The 20,102-nt window shown below is 37.3% G+C and overlaps 3 protein-coding genes across 3 annotated transcripts; 1 reads left to right on the plus strand and 2 right to left on the minus strand.

Annotated features, from left to right (window-relative positions):
* Nucleotides 1-207: 207 nt before the first annotated feature.
* perm1b (PPARGC1 and ESRR induced regulator, muscle 1b) lies at nt 208-8,053 on the minus strand. The gene is made up of 4 exons (XM_032549052.1): nt 7,926-8,053; nt 4,184-6,721; nt 1,983-2,099; nt 208-1,636 (listed from the first exon to the last, which is right to left on the minus strand). The coding sequence occupies exon 2, from the start codon at nt 6,661-6,663 to the stop codon at nt 5,287-5,289; it is 1,377 nt and encodes a 458-aa protein (XP_032404943.1). The 5' UTR covers nt 6,664-6,721; nt 7,926-8,053; the 3' UTR covers nt 208-1,636; nt 1,983-2,099; nt 4,184-5,286.
* Nucleotides 8,054-8,844: 791 nt separating this feature from the next.
* On the minus strand, nt 8,845-15,310 carry c20h1orf159 (chromosome 20 C1orf159 homolog). Its single transcript, XM_032550454.1, has 9 exons — nt 15,153-15,310; nt 13,371-13,451; nt 13,198-13,282; nt 12,176-12,271; nt 12,043-12,099; nt 11,822-11,956; nt 11,704-11,729; nt 11,596-11,614; nt 8,845-10,567 (listed from the first exon to the last, which is right to left on the minus strand). Exons 2-9 carry the CDS (start codon nt 13,440-13,442, stop codon nt 10,473-10,475), a joined length of 585 nt encoding a protein of 194 aa, XP_032406345.1. The 5' UTR covers nt 13,443-13,451; nt 15,153-15,310; the 3' UTR covers nt 8,845-10,472.
* Nucleotides 15,311-18,900: 3,590 nt separating this feature from the next.
* ccdc36 (coiled-coil domain containing 36) lies at nt 18,901-20,044 on the plus strand. Its single transcript, XM_032550641.1, has 2 exons — nt 18,901-19,020; nt 19,108-20,044. Exons 1-2 carry the CDS (start codon nt 18,946-18,948, stop codon nt 19,816-19,818), a joined length of 786 nt encoding a protein of 261 aa, XP_032406532.1. The 5' UTR covers nt 18,901-18,945; the 3' UTR covers nt 19,819-20,044.
* Nucleotides 20,045-20,102: the final 58 nt, after the last annotated feature.

The raw sequence follows: 20,102 nt of genomic DNA on the forward strand, positions 1-20,102 counted from the left end.
GCATAGTGAGTTGGTGATTGCTCAATGTTGTTTTTGTGGACTAAAAGTTCAAATGTGGTTTCATCAGATCACAAATTATTCTACAACAGGTGTGTCCAAGTCCAGAGCTAGCTGTCCTGCATTATTTAGGTGCATCCTTGCTTCAACACACCTGAATCAAATAGTTGAATTTCCTCATCATCAGTAAACCAGCTCTGTAGAGCCCAGTCATTTGATTCAGCAACATTTTATTGCAGTAATAGTCACAGAGGTCAGTTACATGTGGAAAGTCATTTTTTTAACGAGAAGGTATTGAGATAACCGTTGAACTGATTTTTATCTTTATTACACATCCAGCAACAAAACCGTTACAAATATACGCAATAATATGTTTAAAGAAAATACGGTAACAGCTTTGGCCATTTTAAATATAATATAGAAAGTGTTGTTGCAAATATTGTAAAAGAATTACCAATAATATAAGTCATTATGTTGTTGGCTGTTATGGTGAAAAGAAAGCACACCCTTTGTCATTTCCAAGATTTCTGTTAACAGGGATTCTGCGCAGTCTTTAAAAAAACAGTTGAAAAGTGTTACAAGAACATGTTGATTGACCTAAAGAGAATCATAGCAACTTTTTTTTGGACTGTTGAAGTCAAAACTGTTCTTTTACGGTCTAGGTGGTGCAGACAGTTTTGTCAAGTCATATCAAGGGTACGGAGATATTTCTTATGCTATGGTGTTGGGCATGTTTCTTGCATACAAAGGATTGTGGATTTGTTTGAATTCATAAGAGATTTTGAAGAAGTATTGCCTTTTGTCAAAGAACAAATGCTCAAGTGTGTTCAACAAGACAGTGATCCCAAACACATCAGCAAGCGAGCAGCATTGTGGTTCCAGACCCACAAAATCAGTTTTATGAAGCAATCAGGCCATAGTCCAGTGGAAAATGTGTGGGGTGAGATCAGATGTGCATTTCCTGAGGTAAAACCAAGAAATACAGAGCAATAGCGAGATGTTCACAGGTGACAAAAGTTGGTCAACTGTACAGTAGATGTGAAGCAGCTCTCAGAAACTGTTTATAAAGTGAAATATTAGTTTAGTGATTCAGATAAAAGCTCAAACTTTTATCTGTTTTAAAAATAATTATTTAAACAACAAACAATTAACACATATAATAATATTTTCTTCATGTTTTGATTTGGAATAGATGGTTTACCAATACAGACATAAAAGTTATTAAAAGTATTTGGAGCTTTGCTGACTGTTTTTTTAAACACATTTATGTTATTTTGAGCAGAGATGTACGTTGCCAGCACTGGTTAGTCATTAAATACTAATTCAGATTTTTAATTTACTGAATCCTGTTTGTAGTTGAAACTGATTATTTGGTTCGTTTGTTTAGTATTATGGGGTGTTCACAGAATGACTCCTCTCCCACACAGACTCCTCCTTTCTACTTCACCAACCTCCAGCTACTGTGTAGCTAATTGTGAATGTTTTCTGTGTTTTTAATCAAAGTGGACCCAAGTGAGAATGTTTACAGTTTCTTCTTGTTTGTGTTCCTGTCAGAGGTCATCTCTGGGAGGGTTCTTCATCTTCATGTACTGCCGTAGGTACTGGATTGCAGACAGTGCACTCACGTTTGCTAGAAGAGCTGAACAATAGTTTAAAAGTGTTAATTTAGTTTGATATCCATCCCTGTGTTTGTTATCTTCTAATTAAAATTTTTTGCAGCCTAAATACCTTCAAAATTTCAGTATTTGCTTTAGAATGTTTTTCAGCTGCAAAAGTGGATTGTTGGGTATGACTATGTTTTAGTTCTGCAGGTTGTTTCAATGTGCCTCAGAATAACAGTGTAGTTGATAAACAGTAAAATCAAGAAAAATGTAGCAAATAGGTAGATACTATAGTATTAGAAAATTATTTTATCTCAGCTAAATGTTATTCTTTAATAACATTTACTTGTCCGTTGTTAGAATGACAAAGGAGACGGTTCATACCTGCTTTCCAGGCATCTGCAGCCTCTGGATTAGAAGATCTTAGCACCCAAGAGGCAAAAGCAATGCAGACTAAACACATGTCTGACTGCTTCACTCTGGAGAAGAGGCCTTCTCGCTCTGTCAGAGGAATAAAATAGACTTTTAAAGAGAGATTTGTCATGTGTGGAATGCAAATCAATCAATTTGAGATTTGAAAATTACTTTAATCTCACTAAATGTAACATTATGGAGTTGATGTATTAGTGTATTGTATACTGTGACTCTCAAAAGTGTGCACACCCCTGTTAACCAAGGCAGGTGTTAGAAATGCAAAAACAGAGTCTATGATCAACCATTTCAAAACCTTTTCCACATAATGTGACGTTTATCCTCGACAAACTAACTTAAAAACAAACAAGTCCAAGATTTAAAAAAAACTAAATCTTGAAATAACAAGGTGAAATAACAAGGTTGAATAAATCTTCAATTAAATGTATTAAAGGTAAATCTTCAAACCTTTAATAAATTGGTGAAGCACCTTTCGACTTAATTTGAACATGTTTTCTGTCGGGATTATGTCTGGACACTTGTTAAATAATTCCAAAATGTTAATTTTCCTTTCATCAAATCAGACAGCATCAGTGCCACCCTGGGCAGTAAGCCATGTTGCCCATATCAAATTCCACTACTGAGTAGAAGTGACACAGAGCAGCAGAGAACAAGTGGCTCCACATGTTATGTTCTTTTTTTAATCTCTGACGTGAGAAATTGGGTATATGAACAACGTTACCTCCAAGTTCACATGGTTCCGGTTGCAATGTGGAAAACTATTAGCATGCTCAGGAGCCAGGCTCAAAATTGGCAAAGAAAGCTAATTACGATGTATTTCTCGTTCACATTCAGACACCACAGGAACATGTTAACTAACAGCTTGTGTACTCCTTTGGAAATATTCAAATGAAAATAACATCTATATTACTGTAATTTATGTGGTAGCAGCCAAATTAGACTTTAATATCAGGGTGGATGAGAACCTTCAAATTTCCACTTGAAGTTTCTAATTCTAAGGACTTCCTGTTTATTTTTCCAAACTGGGCATTATTAGGCATAATTCTGCCTACAGTTCACCAAGGCCAACTGAACTGGTCTTGGTGGAATTTCAGAATAAGGTTAAAAATTTAATCAAGAATTTATTTGTGTATTGGTGATTCAAAAAATGAAGCTGCTGTGTTGTTTTGTTTTTGTCTCATTTATAAATTTCATTGCAGAAACATTGCTATTTGTTCATTATGAAATATTTTCTTTTTGTGTCACATTTTTATGTGAATGCTCTGAGAAGACTAAACTGGATTGGTAAAAATTAATAAATCATATTTAAAGGTGAAAAGAAAAACACTATCACCTTTATAGGTGATCCTGATTAGACTGCATTTACCCAGCTGTTCAATATTTTACAATTAATTGCTTAACATGGTGTCCTCTAACAAAGCAGTTAACATTCATTGAAGAGTATCTTGCCATTGTTAGGCTTAAAACAGGACGCACTAATGGAGAAGTTGACACTGAGCTTAGACTGTCAGAGTGTCTAACCATCATAATCTGTTGCAACTCAGTAAGTTGCAACAGAGACACAGAGACTGGATAAGTCATAGAAGTGGAAATCCTTTGGCCACATTCCATGCTTGATGACAGCTTAATGATGAACTGGATGATCAATGGTACTAAACTCCAGATCCATATAAGGGAGACGAAGCACCAGAGTTACGTTAGACCATTTAAAACGTTGGGCTTTCATGGGTTTTTCCCCCCTCATGAAAACGTTTGAAATAAAGAAAAAAAATGGCACACTCTAATCATTCAAGCTTTTGCAGCGCATTATCACTTTAGTATGAACATTTCACTACGTCCACAATTTTCACCCGAAGGTCAAAATTCCCTAACTTTTTGCGAGCACTTAATATGTCTGTGACATTATCAAAATCTTTCAATATAACTGGATTTAACTGATTACATATTTCAGTATCTAATTCAGTCATAAATTGGATCAGTTGTTTTTTTGTGTGTGTTTTGAAACATTTCAGTAAACTGAAAATTTTATGGAATTAAATGTCTTTCATGTGCTGAGTTCATGGAAAACCTGGTATTTATAGAAGTGATGCTTGTTATAAAAAAAAATTCAAAGCAACTGACATAACCTGCTTTTTATGACAGCTGGGACTTACTTGTTGTCCATATAGTATCCGAAATCCAGCATTGCTCTTCCAGCTCTCTGAACTCCTGAGAAAAATCCAGACAAGCTCTCCTCTCACTGAATGATGTTACTGCCTGATTCTGACTCCCCATCCGGATCTCTTTAGTGTCAACAGGAAAAATCCAGGCACCTGACTCGCTGCAGCAGATGCTGCCTTTTTCTGGAAAGCGAATTTTCCTCAAAGACAGCAAACTTTTCCAACTGTGGGATCCACCCACACCTGTTGCTCCTGAGGATCTGTGCAGACTGCCTATGAAAAAACGAATGAGATATGAGTCTCATTGGAGACACTTTGTCCACTTCCTCACAGTCTGTGCTCAGGAAAACATGCGGATTTGGGAATGTGAGGTCTTGGACAGCAGGACGAGAGCAAGAGAAGATTGGGATGGGTTTCTCTGAACTACACTGGAAAGAAGAGGTCCATGGATCTTCTCTGAAGGTACAGATAGGAGAGTGAAAGACACGAGATACGAATATCTCTTCAGGATCACGAACAGAAAGAAACTGTGATGATGTGCTGTCGTCATATTCTGTGAAAAAATACTCAAAGATTTCCGGGAAGGATATTCTGTAATCCTGTAAGTCTGTGTGGGATAAAAAAGACTCCAGAGGTTGAGCCGCACTAAGAGGCAAATCGTTCTGGTCAATACTAAGAGAAGGTAGTGGTAGCTACGTCCTCTGTGGTGAGAGCCTGTATGTTGTACATACTTCTGCTTTTTGTCATCCTTCTTTGGCAGGAGATCATATTTTGGAAATCTTGACAGTCAAGACTTTGGTCTAGAGCAACGGGGGTTTCTCTTCGTTCGTAATCAGTGGAGTCGTCCTCGTCTAACAAAAGACCAGAGTCACTTTGTTGGGATTTGTTTTGAAGGTCAGGGCTAGAGTTTTTACTTAAATTAGCAAACTGCCAGGGACTCTTCCTCAAAATCTGAGGTTGAAAACTCACAAACTGACCAATCACGCTTGGATTCATCTGGCTGTGTGAAGTAGTCTGAGTCTGCGGCGTCAGATGTGTCCATCATTGAGCTATCAAGAGGATCAACTTGGCTGGGGTCTGTAGGAAGGTTGCTAGCGTCAGGGCCTTGCTGTTTCCTCTGTTAATCTACTGCTTCTCCCCATTCTGATCTGCAAAATATCGTTTATAGTCAGTTTTTCCACTTCATCCCAGAACGCAGAGATTGCATACACTGGCTGAGCCTGGCCTGCAGCTTTGGCGAATGTCTCTGGGCTGTCTGCTGCAGAGCAAAGTGACTGAGTTGAATCTGGACTGAGCTGATCCTTCTGGGAGCCACCAGATGGTGAAGGTGGTGGGTGGGTTTCAGAACATGTGTCATTTCCATAAATGAAGCTTTCATCTGGTATTTCTGGGGATGGAGGAGTGAAAAGGGGCTCCGGAGTGGCATAACCATCATAATTTGCTGCTGTTGCATCATTGGAGAGAGTCAAGCTGAAGTTTTGGTTGTCACATGTTGGGGATAATGGCCATTCCAGAGGGCGGTGTTTAATGAGATGCTCTTCAAGAGGATGCTGAGCTTCCTCCACCGATTCAACAGCTGACAAGTAGCTGTCAGAATCCCAGCTGCCAGTGGAGGAAAATTCAGCACCATATTGAAGCTCTGAACATCGCAAGCACTCCAACGCTGTCGGTGAGGGTGAAAAGCTGTCATAGGATATGTGTGCTGAGCTCCCTGGTTCCCATTTGTCTCTGTTCATCGCTGCAACTGACTGAGAAATAAGCAGTTCTTCTGATAAATCTCCAGATTCCTTATTTTGGTTCAACTGAATACCTCTTGATTGTTCACCCACTCGTTTGATATCTGAATTTTGGATATTTTCTCCCTCACCAGGTTTTTTTTGTTTGAGTTTTTTTTTATCAGAGGTAGAACGCCCTCGCCGCCATGCCAGATTGTCATTCACAGTCACGAACCAGCGCTCCTTCTCCGCTCTGCCTGTGGCGTCTGGCTCGCTCACACTCGGCGCTGCTTGTTTGTAGGAAAGTAGGTCAGGTTTCTTGTTGGATTTGAGGTCACTTGTCATTTGTGCAGCTCCATCTCTTAACAACATTCCTCTCCCTTCTGAATTGTAATTGCTCGGTGGATTTGTTTGCGGCGTGTTAGTGTTGCTGTCACTTGTCGTGACCAGAATTTCTTGTGCAATATCTTTGTGTGCAGACTTTGTGGAGATTGTGTTTCTTTCTTTACAGCTGACACCTATTTCCCCCTGTTTCATACATGTTGCATCACTTTGAAAAAGCTGCCCTAATAGTTGTATGCCACCTGTGCAGCTCTCCTCGGCAGGTGTTGCTATCTGTACTCCCGTTTGTCTCCGGTTGGCCTGTGTTGAAGTTTCCTGAATCCTCCGAGTCGCTGAGGCTGGAATCATCGGGGTAGGCAAGCGAGGCCTGCAGCAGATTACATTCCTCGCTGTCATCGTAGAAGCTACTCCAGTCATTGCTCTGCAATGTGAATGCTGTGATCCAAATCATCCATGCTTGAGGGCTCACATTACTCTGAAAAACAAAGAGGATGAGAAAACGTAGTTTCAGTCTGATTGGAAATCAACTGCTTTTTGGGGTTATACGCACTTTCCAGGTTCAGATTTCCAAGAGTTTTCAGCCCTTTTTAGACCAATAAACAGAAATGTTTATCAATAATTTAAGACATACATTTCAAAAGTGGTGAGGGTTTTTAAACAAAACCTTTAAAAGTAGATGGATGGGCAAAGTAGTGCCTTGCAAAGGTGTTCACCAAACATTTTCACATTTTGTCACCTGTCAACTACAAGTTTTGCTGCATTTTAATGGGATTTCATGTGATTGGCCAACACAAAGCAGTGCAAAATTGTAAAGTGGAAAGAAAATAATATTTCATCTGAATTTATGCAAGAATTAAATTACACACAGGTGGAGTCTATTTGCTAACTAAGAGACCTTTGAAGGCAAATTGTTTCACAGAATATTTTAGGGGTGTCTTTCTCCCTCACAACTATGAACTCCTGTGTTGATCTATTACAATAAATCCTAATAACACAATAAGTTTGTTTGCAATATAATGAAGTGCAGCAAAACTCAGAACTTATTTTTCACAAGGACTGCTGAAAACAATTGGATAAATAATAAAGAGTTGACATGAAAGTGTTTTCTTTTTCCATAATTATCTAAACCTGAAATTTCCCTGTATTAAATTTTACACAGACAGTGTAGGATCTCTGACTGAGCTGTTTGCTTGATACAATGGACCTAAATTTAGAACAGGAGCATTTGGTTGTTATCACCTGCCATGTTGGAAACTAGCAAACATTACCTGTTTTACTGTTAATAGTAAAGCAGAAAACCAATTCAAAAGCAATGCAGTCACATGCCAAACCCCAAAATACCCCCACAGCTCCACTCTTAGAAAACAAGTTACATGATCTGGTAAGGGGGGGCAAAGAAAGCAGGGGTCCAACAGATCAGCTTAACAAACAAGATATGGGCAAAAGAAATTACACAGATACTACACATATTCATTTAAAAAAAAAATCCTGCCTTAAATGTTATGTTCTTCATGTTTTACAACTCGGGGAGCTTTATCTGTGGGACAAATACGCTTAAGATTCATATAAACAAACCTATTCAGCTCTCACCTCAAGGTCACACTGTTCTACATTAATCATAAAACATGCAATATTCTTTATAAACTCATTGATGTGTTAAGCAGCACAGAAGATCCTACCTGCTGCAGATGGACAAGTCATCCCGTGTGAAAGAGCTCTCAAATGTTTTCCTGCTGGACATTTCAACTATGATGTCCATCTGTCCTTGCACATGTCCCTCCGTGGCCCTCCACTCCGCTGGTATAAATAGAGTAGCGTGTCCTTGTCACATGCAGATTTCCATGCTCACCAGAGGTGTGACATTTTACTTCTTCTAATAATTGATAATAGTAATTACTTACTAATAATGACAATTCTACAATTTAACAATGATGTTGAGTCTCTAAAAAGGAAGTGAATGTTGTTTTTTTGAGTGGTATTTTTAAGAAGGTACACTATTATTTTTTTTTTTTTGCTGGTGGCAAACAATAACTGTCTTTTGACTAAAAAAGATTTCATGTGAGTCAATGCACAATAACCATTGTTTACAAGTCATGTTCTGGATGTTCTCTCTTTTAATATAACGACTTGGTAACATAGCCTCTCCTCCATGCACCTCAACAAGCTAGACCAGGAAATTAATCAAGGCCAGTAAGATTTTAGGTGTGTCACAGCTCTCGTTCAAGAAGTGACAGTACACAGTCATAATCAATGAATTAGAATATGTGTTCAGATGAGGCTTGTTTGCCAGTTTAATAATAGTCCTGTCCAAAAAAAAAACTGTTAGGGGCTGAAGGTCACATAATCACATTGAAGATTTTGGGTTGCAACTGGACAAGTTGTGTAATGTAACTTTGCTAGGGTTTCCAGTTAATGAAAAGAGCAATGAAATCCCAATACAATGCATTTATCAGGTCGTTTTACACCTTCAGAAGACCTAAGTTAGATTCACAACTATAAAGATTTCCAAGTGGATACAAACATTAATACTTAACTTATTTTCTTTGCATGTACATCAGGGAACCTTCATATTTAACTCTTAAAAAATAAAATACAGCCTTTTGATTAGAGAAAGATTTATTTTTGCAAATTATACATCTTCTGAACTTTTATCATGGCAATAAAACAAAAAAAAGGACATTACAAAAACACTCCATTTGTATAAAAACAATATATGCACATATCAAGCTTTTGTTTTACTGTACAACAAATACCATAAGTAGCAAAAAGGATGAATAGCTAAGGAGTGACGACTGCAATTGTGTGACTTGAAATAGTAAAACACACGGCTGCCATAGGGTTGTCAAAATAAAACAGAACAGACTTGGATGAGGAGTAGAGATACAGTAAAGGCCACTGGATACTATTCAAAAATCAAAATCATCACAGATATATCATCATCAAAAGCTCCTCAGCTGTGTTTAAAGCTCATAATGGCACAATTATCACAGTAGTGTTATCACGCCATTTCCTTCTGATATTTGGCAAATTAAATATTAGGCAAACAGAATTCATGATGGAAAAAATATTGCTGCATCCTGGAGAAAAAACATCAACAAGAAAACAGCTATACTTGGTAAGATACTTGGAGTTTTTCTATTAAAAAGCACATTTTCATCATAAGCTTGGTACCTTAAAGTGCACATAAACCCGCAAAGGTTACGTTTTAAAAATATAAGTTTGAGTCTAAACTGAACTTTGCAGGAACAAATTCAGTTGTTTAACTTGATACAATGATTTCTTTAATAAATATCCCTTATTAAATATTATGATTATGAAAGCCAGTGGAATGCAGTTCATGACAACTAGAATACATGATAAACCTCAGTTGGTTACAAAAATAAATACAATGTCAACAACGCAAATTACAAAATTAAAAGATAGAAATATTGATCCATACAGTGCCTCTTGGAATTCTGCTTGATGAATTCTGACCCACCAGAAGACCAATATTGGTTTAATACGGTATAAGCAAGTAAAAATCAGTGCACAAAGCAAGAACAGAAGCAAAAACAAGCAGGTTCAGTAGAAAAAGAAAAAAAAAAAAAAAAAAGAATGTTAGACAGTCAATTTGCTTCACAAAAATCGCAGCTGCCGAACCCTTTTAGAGGAAAAATGTAACTATTATATGCCAAGTTATTTAGATGGAGCTGCTGAGCTCATATTCAGAAGCAGCAGATTAAAAACAGCTTATTTTAAAACATGTGTTGCAAACATAGAAAGGTCTTTCTATGTTTGCAACACACCAGGCTTTTCTCTGGTTTAAGCAGCTAATTTTCAACTATTTCAAGCATTTCAAACACAACTAGCCAACTCTGAAAAAGGGTCTACAATGCCCCTCTATATTCTTGGCACTTAATTTATTATAGTGATCTGGGGGGAAAAAAAGAATCGTAGGGATGAACCAATAAAATTGGGGAAACAGTGTGTCAACTAAAAACTGAAGTCATTCTAAAGATTTTCACTGGAAGAAAAAGGTAAAAAAAAAAAAGAAGTGATTTTCCAGTGAATTCAGAGTATCAGTGTGACAGGCTATTGTTAAAAACACAAACAGTGTCAGCCTTAGTGATACGAAGGCAGGAGCAGCAGCAGTAGTTTAATTTAGCCAACATTCCCAGAGTCAGCTGGTCTTCCTTCAGATCCATCCTGAGCTTTCCTCCCTACCTGCACCAAACCCATCACTCCTCCTACAAATTATGCACCTGAGTGGCAGCTGAGGTGGGAATCGTGGTGATGTTTCGCGTTGAGGGCCGCTCCCTCCTCACATATCTTTGCTTCCTCCCTGCAGAAGGAAAACAATGCGTTTAATTAAATGTGCTCTGAAATCAGAGGACTTTCTGCTGACCTTAGGAGTTTTGAATCGAAGCATTTAGAAGTTGTCGCTCAGCTTGAACATAACTAATTTAAACAGATTTGTATTTGCATTGTCCTGCAGAACCTGGTGAAAGGCTGAGGAGTGATACGATTTAATCACTTGACGCAAACATATTGGAGTAGTGACAATCTAAAGTTGCAAGACTTTTAGAATGTTATTGAAGTTGGGTTGTGCTGTGGTGGCGCAGGGGTTAAGCACAACCCACATATAAAGGCCCTAGTCCTCAACGCGACCGTCGCAGGTTCGATTCCCAGCCTGGAGACCTTTGCCGCATGTCTTCCCTTCTCTCATTACCCACTTTCCTGTCAATTAACTATCAAATAATGTCCGGTGTTGGCGTTTAATGAGACTCAATTAACAGGTGAATATTACAACATAAATATTACATGTGAGCTTCTGACAACTACTGCAGATCAAAGTCTCGTTTATATTATTTATTGCACACACTGATGCTGTGATGATGAAGATATATGTGTGTTAAATTCTGCAGCTCTAGATGGGAAGCTTTTTTCCCCACCAGAAACTGATCAGAGCTGACAAGAAGTTGGAGGGAGCTAAATATTTTCTAAAAGATGGACATCCAAAGTGAAGTGTATTTTTGTTGACCCATTACAGAAAATACACTGCAAAGTTGCAAGTGTAATGTGAAAACCTTCAAGGTGTATAAAAACTTTTGCGAGGCTCCGTATGAGCAATCTCATTATTTTAATGACTGAACCCTCACCAGTTAAAGCTACGTAATCAGTAGGATTCCTGTACGACTGTTTCTGAAAACAGTCAGTGCAGGAACTGACACAACCTTAACGAAAAGAAAACATTTGAAATGCTGCAAAACATCTGTAGCCAAACATTTTAGGCATTGCTTAATAGCTACACAACATTAAAACCTGTTGAGCAAGATCTTAAAACAGGTACTTTACAGACAGTCATCTTACCTGAAGGGATCATAACTGCCTGTAAGGGATAAAAACAAAAAAGCCATTAGCTTCTTTATGATTTCTAATGTTAAATTAAAATGTTTGGAAGAAAAAAAAAAGATTTACCGTCTCACTTGGTTGAAATATAAAAGCTGTAAAGAGTAAAAAAAAGTATACATAAGATAAAAAAAAATACTAAGAGCCGATTCATAAGAGTCTTTCCTCTGAGCAGACTTGTACTCACCTTTGTTTCGCCGGTAGAAGAAACCAGGCAGCCGGTTGGAGCGTTTGAGGTAGAAAAAGGAGGCAACAGTGAGAATGAGGAACATACTGATCAACAGAGTTCCCAGAAGAACGGAGGCCGCCACGCCTGGGCCTCCTGCACAAAAACAGGAAACAACCCTCACTTTACAACGCTGCCAGAACTCAGAACCTGGGAGACGGGTTTTAGTCTACCTTTCTTACCAATTTTAGGAATGACAGTAGTTACTGTTGTGTGGTTTTTACGCTCCAATGTGTAGTCTAGAAGAACAAAAGTCAAATTATATATATATCTATTAAAACTCACTCTGAACAATTAGAATTAAAAAGCTCTTACTGTATGTGCAAACGGTTACATTCTCCAAATCCACAGCTGCAGAGTCACAGAATATGCAGACCACGTTGCTGTTCTCCAGCAAACGATAGAAGCAACCTGCAGAAGATAAGCAGTGAGTATTTCAGCATTTAGTATCTTTGATAATAAATCAAATAGAATAGAATAAATTATAATAAGCTAATATTCAAACTAACGCTACCCTACAATTTTATGCTTTAATGTTGTTAAAATTTTAATGTCTCCACAAGCACAAGAAAGAATATTAAAAAAGATCTTCAAACCCCTTGAATACCAAGCTTCAATATATTCTTTTGGTAGTTACAGCAAAAGGGGTCTTGAATTTCTTTACCTGTTAAAAATCTGAGGCCTGTTTAAGTGATGCCACTAAATAAAATTCAACACAACATATGGTCATAGCAGTAACACCACACTTAACATCCCAAAGCAGAAACATGTCAGTAGCTTTCTTTTCCTGCCAGGACATGGAACAGAAGTCTGGAGTGAAAACACTGAAATCTTGGAAGAAAACTTGACATTCCTGATATAGGTTGCAAAAGACTCAAAGCAGAGGTGGAGTTTGAGCATTCTGGCAGGACAGTACCTCTAAAAATACAGCCAGAGCTGCAATGGTATGATTTGTATCCAATTTATGTGTTAGAATGGCATAGTCAAAGTCCAGACCTAGATGTAACTGAGAATCTGCAGACTCAAAAATCTGACTGAGCTTGAGCTATTCTACAAAGAATGTAAGTTTTAGATGTGCAATGCTGATAGAGACATAATTCCGAAAGACTTGCAACTGTAACAAAAGTTAAAGGTGATTTAACAAATTACAAACACGAGGTGTTGAATACAATCTATACGACACACTCTTATTTTATTTGAAAAAAAAAAGTATTTTTCTTCTTCCAGTTCACAATTATTCTCAACTTGGTCACATATAAACCCAAGAAAAAAAGCTAATTGAAGATTGTGGTTGTGATGTGATGGAATGTGGAAAAGTATGAGCACTCCCACATTACCCGGTTCACAGTGAGTGTCATTAGAGCAGGAATTGTTCACTTTCTGCTTCTCTCCACAGCACTCCACAGAGTTATGATGTAGGGCCTGTGAGCAAAGAACCAGGCTTGGATTAATAAAGCTGCACAACCTCAAGCTGCACAGTAGTAAAAGCAGATTACCATCCGTTCTGTACCTTCGTTACAGGCGTCTCCGGTCTGATCAGGATCACAGAGGCAGCCAAGACCAAAAGGAATGACAAACCCATACTTGAACCCTTGAAGATTAAACAGATTTAATTTAGACATAAATCAATGTTCCAAAGCGAGATAAAACCTTAACTCATAAACTCTCCTGTGGAAATAATCATGGTGACACATAAAGACAGCTTCTTTCAGGCACCAAACAGATCTCACCTAGCCTCAAAGTAGTTTAGCTTTAAAGCTAAAACTCAGAAGAAGTGCCTTCTTAAAGCTACAGAGTGTAACTTTTATAAATATATACATATATATATATATCTTTAGACATTTGTTGAAACTGTCAGCATGTCGTAACAGTATGGTATGAGAAAGATGATGCATTTAAAATAAAAAAATTTAAAAAAAACGAGCTCCTCTGCCTTCTCCCAGTGCTAACTGGGAACAACCAATCAGATCCAGGAGGAAGGTCTTAGCGCTGTCAATCACCCTTGTGCGCGCTCTACTCTTTTCCCTCTACGTCCAACTCTTTCTCTTTATTACAGTTTCTTCCTGACAGCAGAAGAAATCTTTTTTTACACTATTGAGAAATAGTTTTGCTTGAGGAGCTCTGACTACATGCAGAGAAATATATTAAAAACAAAGTTGTTTTTTGCAAATATCTTTTATTGTCATTACAATAAATACTGTCAATCAGAATCAACAAAATTAACAAGTTTGACCATCTCCAGTTCAGTTCAAATTGGAAGAATTGATTATTTCTAGCACATTTTCTTTTACAGTGACAAAAAAGACCAACATTATTTTGATGTTATTAAGAAGCACAGACAGTTGTGGTTACACCGAATAAAGAAAAACATGTAGATACTATTATTAATGTTTTATATCCTGCATTTTATTTCTATTTATGATATAACTAAACTGCTCTTCCTCAAAATAACTGGAAAAAAAGTTCAAATGTCCATACAAATATTTTTAAATAAAACAAAGACAAATTAATGCATTTCATTTTCAACATATATCCGCCTATCTTGGTCCTCAGATCTCATTTTCTAGCCTAACTTTCTCTAATTTTACAATCAAGGAACTATTATAAACTGATGCATTTAGAAACTCTAAAAATAATAGATGTCAATTTTAATGAAAAAGAAGTCAGCTTGTTCAGTGCTTGACATTTCAATCATCAATGCAAGAAAGAGAAATTTGCCTTTTTTGGTCAGCAAACTCTTATTTAAATGATGAAGATGTACTTTTATAACAGCACAGCTATTGTAAAATGATTTTTTTCTTCTTATATTTTGTTTTGTTTTTTACTTTCTTCTGAGTGGTGGAGTTTCAATGAGTAAGCTATGATTCATATTATGCTTCTTCAACTTGTTTAAACTAGCCACTTTTATATATAAAAAAAGTATGCATGTTGCGAGGCTACAGTAAACATAAGCTGCGTTTCTTTTGATTGCATCTGCATCTCTGCCAGCCACGTTGTTGTGTACAGAAACAATGTAAACAGAGGAGCAGCAGGTTAGCGTCAGCGGGCTGATGCACCAGGTGTTGAGCTAGCTAGCACCTGCCCTAATGTGAAATAATAACCAAAAGGTACGAGCAGGCAGAACCGAAACATCTAAACCAGTGTTGCATAAGAACATCTAAAAAATCCACTTGAATTAGTTTCATCTCATCCGTTTGAATTACAGAGACAGAACCGTCTGCTGCGTGCTGAAACGTAAGAAAGTTAAACTCACCAGCCATACGGCGGCAGGCTTCGGCCTGACCAAACTCACCTGTATGGGTTAAAAACCCGCAGGTCTGGTCTGCAGCAGGGCTGTTACCACACAGTCACTGGTGTTCGTTGGTGGATTTGTCATGGATCCACCTCTGTGACTGTCTCAGACAGATAATCCTACGACTCGGAGATACTCGTTTTAAAAAAATTTGGCAGGCTGACTTCCGGGAGCGATTTTCAAAATAAAGTCCACACGCCACCGACTGCTTCTTCTTGGTGGAGCTCAACATTTCTCTGCCCCTGAAAGAACCCGTTTCTCTTAAATACGATTCCCTCGGCCCCTCTATAAATAAAATGTAATAAGCGTGCATATATATTAAGGTCTGCGCATTGACTGAACCAAAATAGCACATAGATCTTTATATAAATGTTTCCATTGTACATATATAGAGTTGTTGAAGTTAAACATTCACATACTTTCAGGTATTTTACAACTTCCAGCAAGGTTTCTTCATTCCCTTCCTTGCTTAGTTTAATTTCCCCATCAGTTCTGACCAGTTTATGTCTCTTTTTCAAGAAAGGCCCTCCCTTAGCATGATGGTGCCTTGACCATGTTGAAAGATAAAGATGGTGTGTTCAGGGTATTTTGCCTGTTTTGAAGTGTTATGGCAGTGCATATACTACTCACACCTGGCGTTGCCCACAACGTTGAAGATCACAGAGTGATAGAGGCACAAATGGAAAGGAGAGGAAAAAAGAAAATAGGAGGGCAACTATCACCATGACAATATTGACAAATGTTATTGCCAGTGCAAGATTATCTAACATTGTGCAACCCTAAAAATAACAATAACTCTCAAATACAGAAAAAAAATACTTGTAATATTCACAAAAACAGGTAAGACCCCTGCAGGTCTTGTTAACAGGTTAATTGTTAACAACAAAACAATTACAGCTTTTAACATTTCTTCTCTTCAATAATCCACAGTAAACGAGCTGCTTCAAGATTATCATGTTATAAGATCTCTTGTTTCTAAATTCAAACTAAGTCCGTATTGTTTTTCATAAGAGTAAATATTCCAAAAGGTATTAATAGGAGCATGATTACTAAGTGAACAGTAAACAAATAGCAATCCAAAACGGTTATTTTCTCATTTATTTTTACGAGTGCAAGCTTTCTTTTCCACGGTCAGTAAACGCAACCTCGCCTCGCAATTAAGGTTTAAACGGCGGGAAATATAAAACAGCTGAATAGCCTAAAGGTTTTCTTAAGCTATTTGCGAATAAGTCCCAGGGACGAGTCCAAGCGACCTGTGAGTTGATTCATTTCTATATTAGTGTAGTTATGTCACCTGCAGTTTAGATTTTAAACTTTACATATGTAATCTGTAGCATTCTTTAGCTAAATCCTTCTCTGTTTGACTGAAATAGCGAGCTAGCATGTTTAAGCTAACTTTTTTTTAAATATTGAGCTAACTTGTTTATCTTTCAAGCAGGAAACAAGACGCAATGAGTTATTTGAGGAACATCAAGGAAATGTTGAACATACCAGCTGGAACCAGGTAATTAGCTATATTTTTAAATATTGTTTCTTGGCCCCCAATGTGGATAAATAAGCTGTTATTATGTATTATATTTATACTTAACATTGCCCTTTTCATATACAAATATTTTTTTTTAGTTAATTTGTGTTTGATTGTTTTCCTTCAACACACTACATGATGGCGACTAATTAATGAGCAGAAATGTGGGCTCCAATGGACATCCCAGTTTGACAGATTCCCAGGTTTTCTTTGGCTCGCAGTTTTGGCATGAACATTCCCAGGGTATGTCTCAGGAAATGAGTCTGTCATCCAGAAACTCCCAGCAAAGTTCGCAGGAGGTAAGTCTCTTTCCTGCATAAATTAGTATGTTATTGAAAAAGTTAATTTATTGCAATGACTCAGTTTATTTAGTGAAAGACATTATGATTAATTACACTCTGACTGATAGTCACAGCATGAGATGTTTTTATATTTTTGTTTTCAGGGAAGTGACCCAACAATTTTAAACAGATATACCTCTAAACCTCTTCTGTTTGGGGACATGAAGGACAGAACGAGAACCTCAGGCTTGCTTGACAAGTTTGAAGAGGACAGGAAAAAAGCAAAAGAGAGAAGTGACAGGTGAATCTGTGAACCATAAACTTAAATCAGTTCATTTGATTACAAAAAGGTTGCCTAAAAATGTTTGTGTACTGCATCTACAATCTCTGTATTTTCTTTTAACAGTGACCACTTTTTAAAAGAATCCCAACATATTAGAGAAACTCTCATCAATGTAAGTGGACATGGACGGCCATTCAGTGTTCATCACTGACTTCTGTCCTCTAGATGTTTAAAACATACAACTTCTTTCAGATTCAAGCAACTGGTGGCTGGCACTGAGCAAAAACACATCTGTGTGCCAAACGATCTTTGAAAATTTTGACAGTTTTGCATCATCACGTAAGTTTTCCGCCAGTTGATTCTGCATTTTCTGGGATGGATTTATGTGATGCAACAAAGACGGGTTGTGGTGACCTCCTTTCTTTTAACATGCGCCTAATGCCAATTTTTTTTTGTTTTGTTTTCTAATGCTGACTTTAGAATTGAGTTGGCCCCTATCTGTGATACATCATGTGTCTCACTCAATGCCACTACACTAATAAGAATAAAATAAGTGTATTGTAAAATCTTACAATACATTTAATAATTTACAACTGCAAACATTTGCTTTCTCCAGTGTGTGGTGCTGTTTGCCCTATTATTACAATTTGTGCATACAGTATAAAACTCCCAAGTCACCCTTATTTCTATACTATTTTACTTCAGAGGAGCAAGACTCTTTGTAATGTTTTAAGGTGGTCTTGATCAACATTTCTACATGCTTTCTGAAGGTTCTGCAAAGTTTAGTCTCTGGCGCTTTTCTGCTTTTTTCACTTGTCTTTAGTGCACCACCATTTTTAGAGAAATTGTGATTTGTTCAAGTCACTAAGCACTTAGTTATTAAATCTTCAGGCACATAAGCTCTTAAAGCTAAAAAGATAAACCTTTTTTTTTTTTTTTTTTTTACATATATGCAGCAGACAACTTAGCAAACACTGATTTTATTATATGAAAAACACTAACAGCCTTCCTATATGTATGGAAATGGGAAATTTGTTTGAAATAATAATACACTGGGAAAAATGGAAAAATAATTTAATAAAATATTTGTCTTTTCAGAATTTATTATTATTATTATTATTATTATTTATCCATCTATCCGTCCATGGATTTGGTTCCAAATTTAATAGTTAACTTTTTGTTAACTTTAACAAAAAGTTAAAGAAAGTTGACATTCTTCAAGTTAACTTAAGCTTTTCGTTTAAATCAAGCTCTTAAATCAAGTCAAACTTGATTTCTTTAGCTGAAATCCTGGCATGAAACACATGATGAAATGAAAAATGATGCTTCCCTCAGATCTTTTACCAGTTGTGTGGTGAACATTTAAAAACTGATCAACATTGGTTGATAATTTTTTTAACCTGACACTTTTTGGTCCCCAACTTGTCCATTTGCTATTTTTCCCCCCAAAAAAACATTTTAAGGCCTTCATAAAGCACTGCTAGCTATTGATCAAGATCATTCTGTAAGATTATAAGAAACATCTAACTCCTTTGATGTTGATTTAAACATCAAATAAAAGGAGTTGATGCTGAAGCTACAAGAATATAGATTCTTGTATTCATTTTAAAATGAACCGACTGCAGGGTAAGTTACGATGTCTGTCTTTCCACTATCACCTTAGTGAAAACTAGTTTGGAGAGCCTTCAGAGAGACATTTCCCAGATGTTTGAGACTTGGGTAGACAAATTAAGCTCTCAGAAGGAAGTAATGGCAGAGCTGGAGGAAAAACTGCAAAAGGTTAGCAATTTATGGTGGTATCTAATTTTTGACAGCAGTAGAAACAGATCATTGATCAATAATGAGCATAAATGTTTGTTTGTTTAGAATGGGGAAGCCACATCAGAGCTTGCAACACAACTAAAGAGCTTAAAGAGTAATGTGGAGTGTCTGAGAGGGGAGCAGGAAAGAGAACAAAAAATGCTGGAGGAGGCTCTGAAGCTGCTCAACTCTCTTGTTTCTAAGCCTTCAGATAAACCCAGTCCTAAATCAGTGTTAGACAGCGCCATTCAAACATCTCCAGAGCGGGAAATGTCAGTGCACAACATTCTGCAGAGTACTCAAAGTGAAGGCACACAGCTTCCAAATGTGCCAGGCAACCTTAAACATCAGGGTGAAACTTCCACACAGAGCTGCAGGCGCGTCTTCGGAAAGAGAAGACTCAATCTGAAGGGCCAAAGGTGCAAAAAGAGACCGCTGGTGCTCTCTCAGAGTAGGAAGCAGTTTGTCCCAGATGAAAACACCGAACCTATAAATCCTTGTAAGAAGTCACAGAAAATATCAGGACCCCTTTACGAGAACCATGATCAGAAAACCCTGGCCGACCAGCAGAACCTCGGTTCAGGCAGCCTGATACCAGGGAAGAAAGGAAGTAGATCCTCCATGGCCGCAGGATGTTTCATGAACCCGCCGAGCTCCTGGTCCCAGGACAGCAACAGCTCAGAGTGCCTCGCTGCCATCGAACCCATCCTGGAGATGCTCAGCCCAGTAAAACAAGGAGACTTATGGGAGTTGTTTGATTCTGAATTTGACTTTTAGAGAAAAGCTACAGTCCTAAGCAGTCTTAGTTTTGTTTTCATAGGTGACATGAGTAAAATCTGTTAACATAAAACAATATTCATTATTACTTTACTAGAGTTATGTTGGAAAACTTTCCTGATTTGGTCTGAACTCAAGAATAGTTTAAGAATATATAGCTTAATATAAGAACTGTAGTAGCATATAAGAGTGCAGACTGATCCTCAAAGTATTGCACAAGCTTATTGAAATAGTCTTGTTGATTTTTTTCATGGCTTACTTAAAACATTGTAGTTAAGTTTTGC

The sequence above is a fragment of the Xiphophorus hellerii genome, chromosome 20, assembly GCF_003331165.1.
Source record: "Xiphophorus hellerii strain 12219 chromosome 20, Xiphophorus_hellerii-4.1, whole genome shotgun sequence".
Taxonomy (NCBI): Eukaryota; Metazoa; Chordata; class Actinopteri; order Cyprinodontiformes; family Poeciliidae; genus Xiphophorus; species Xiphophorus hellerii.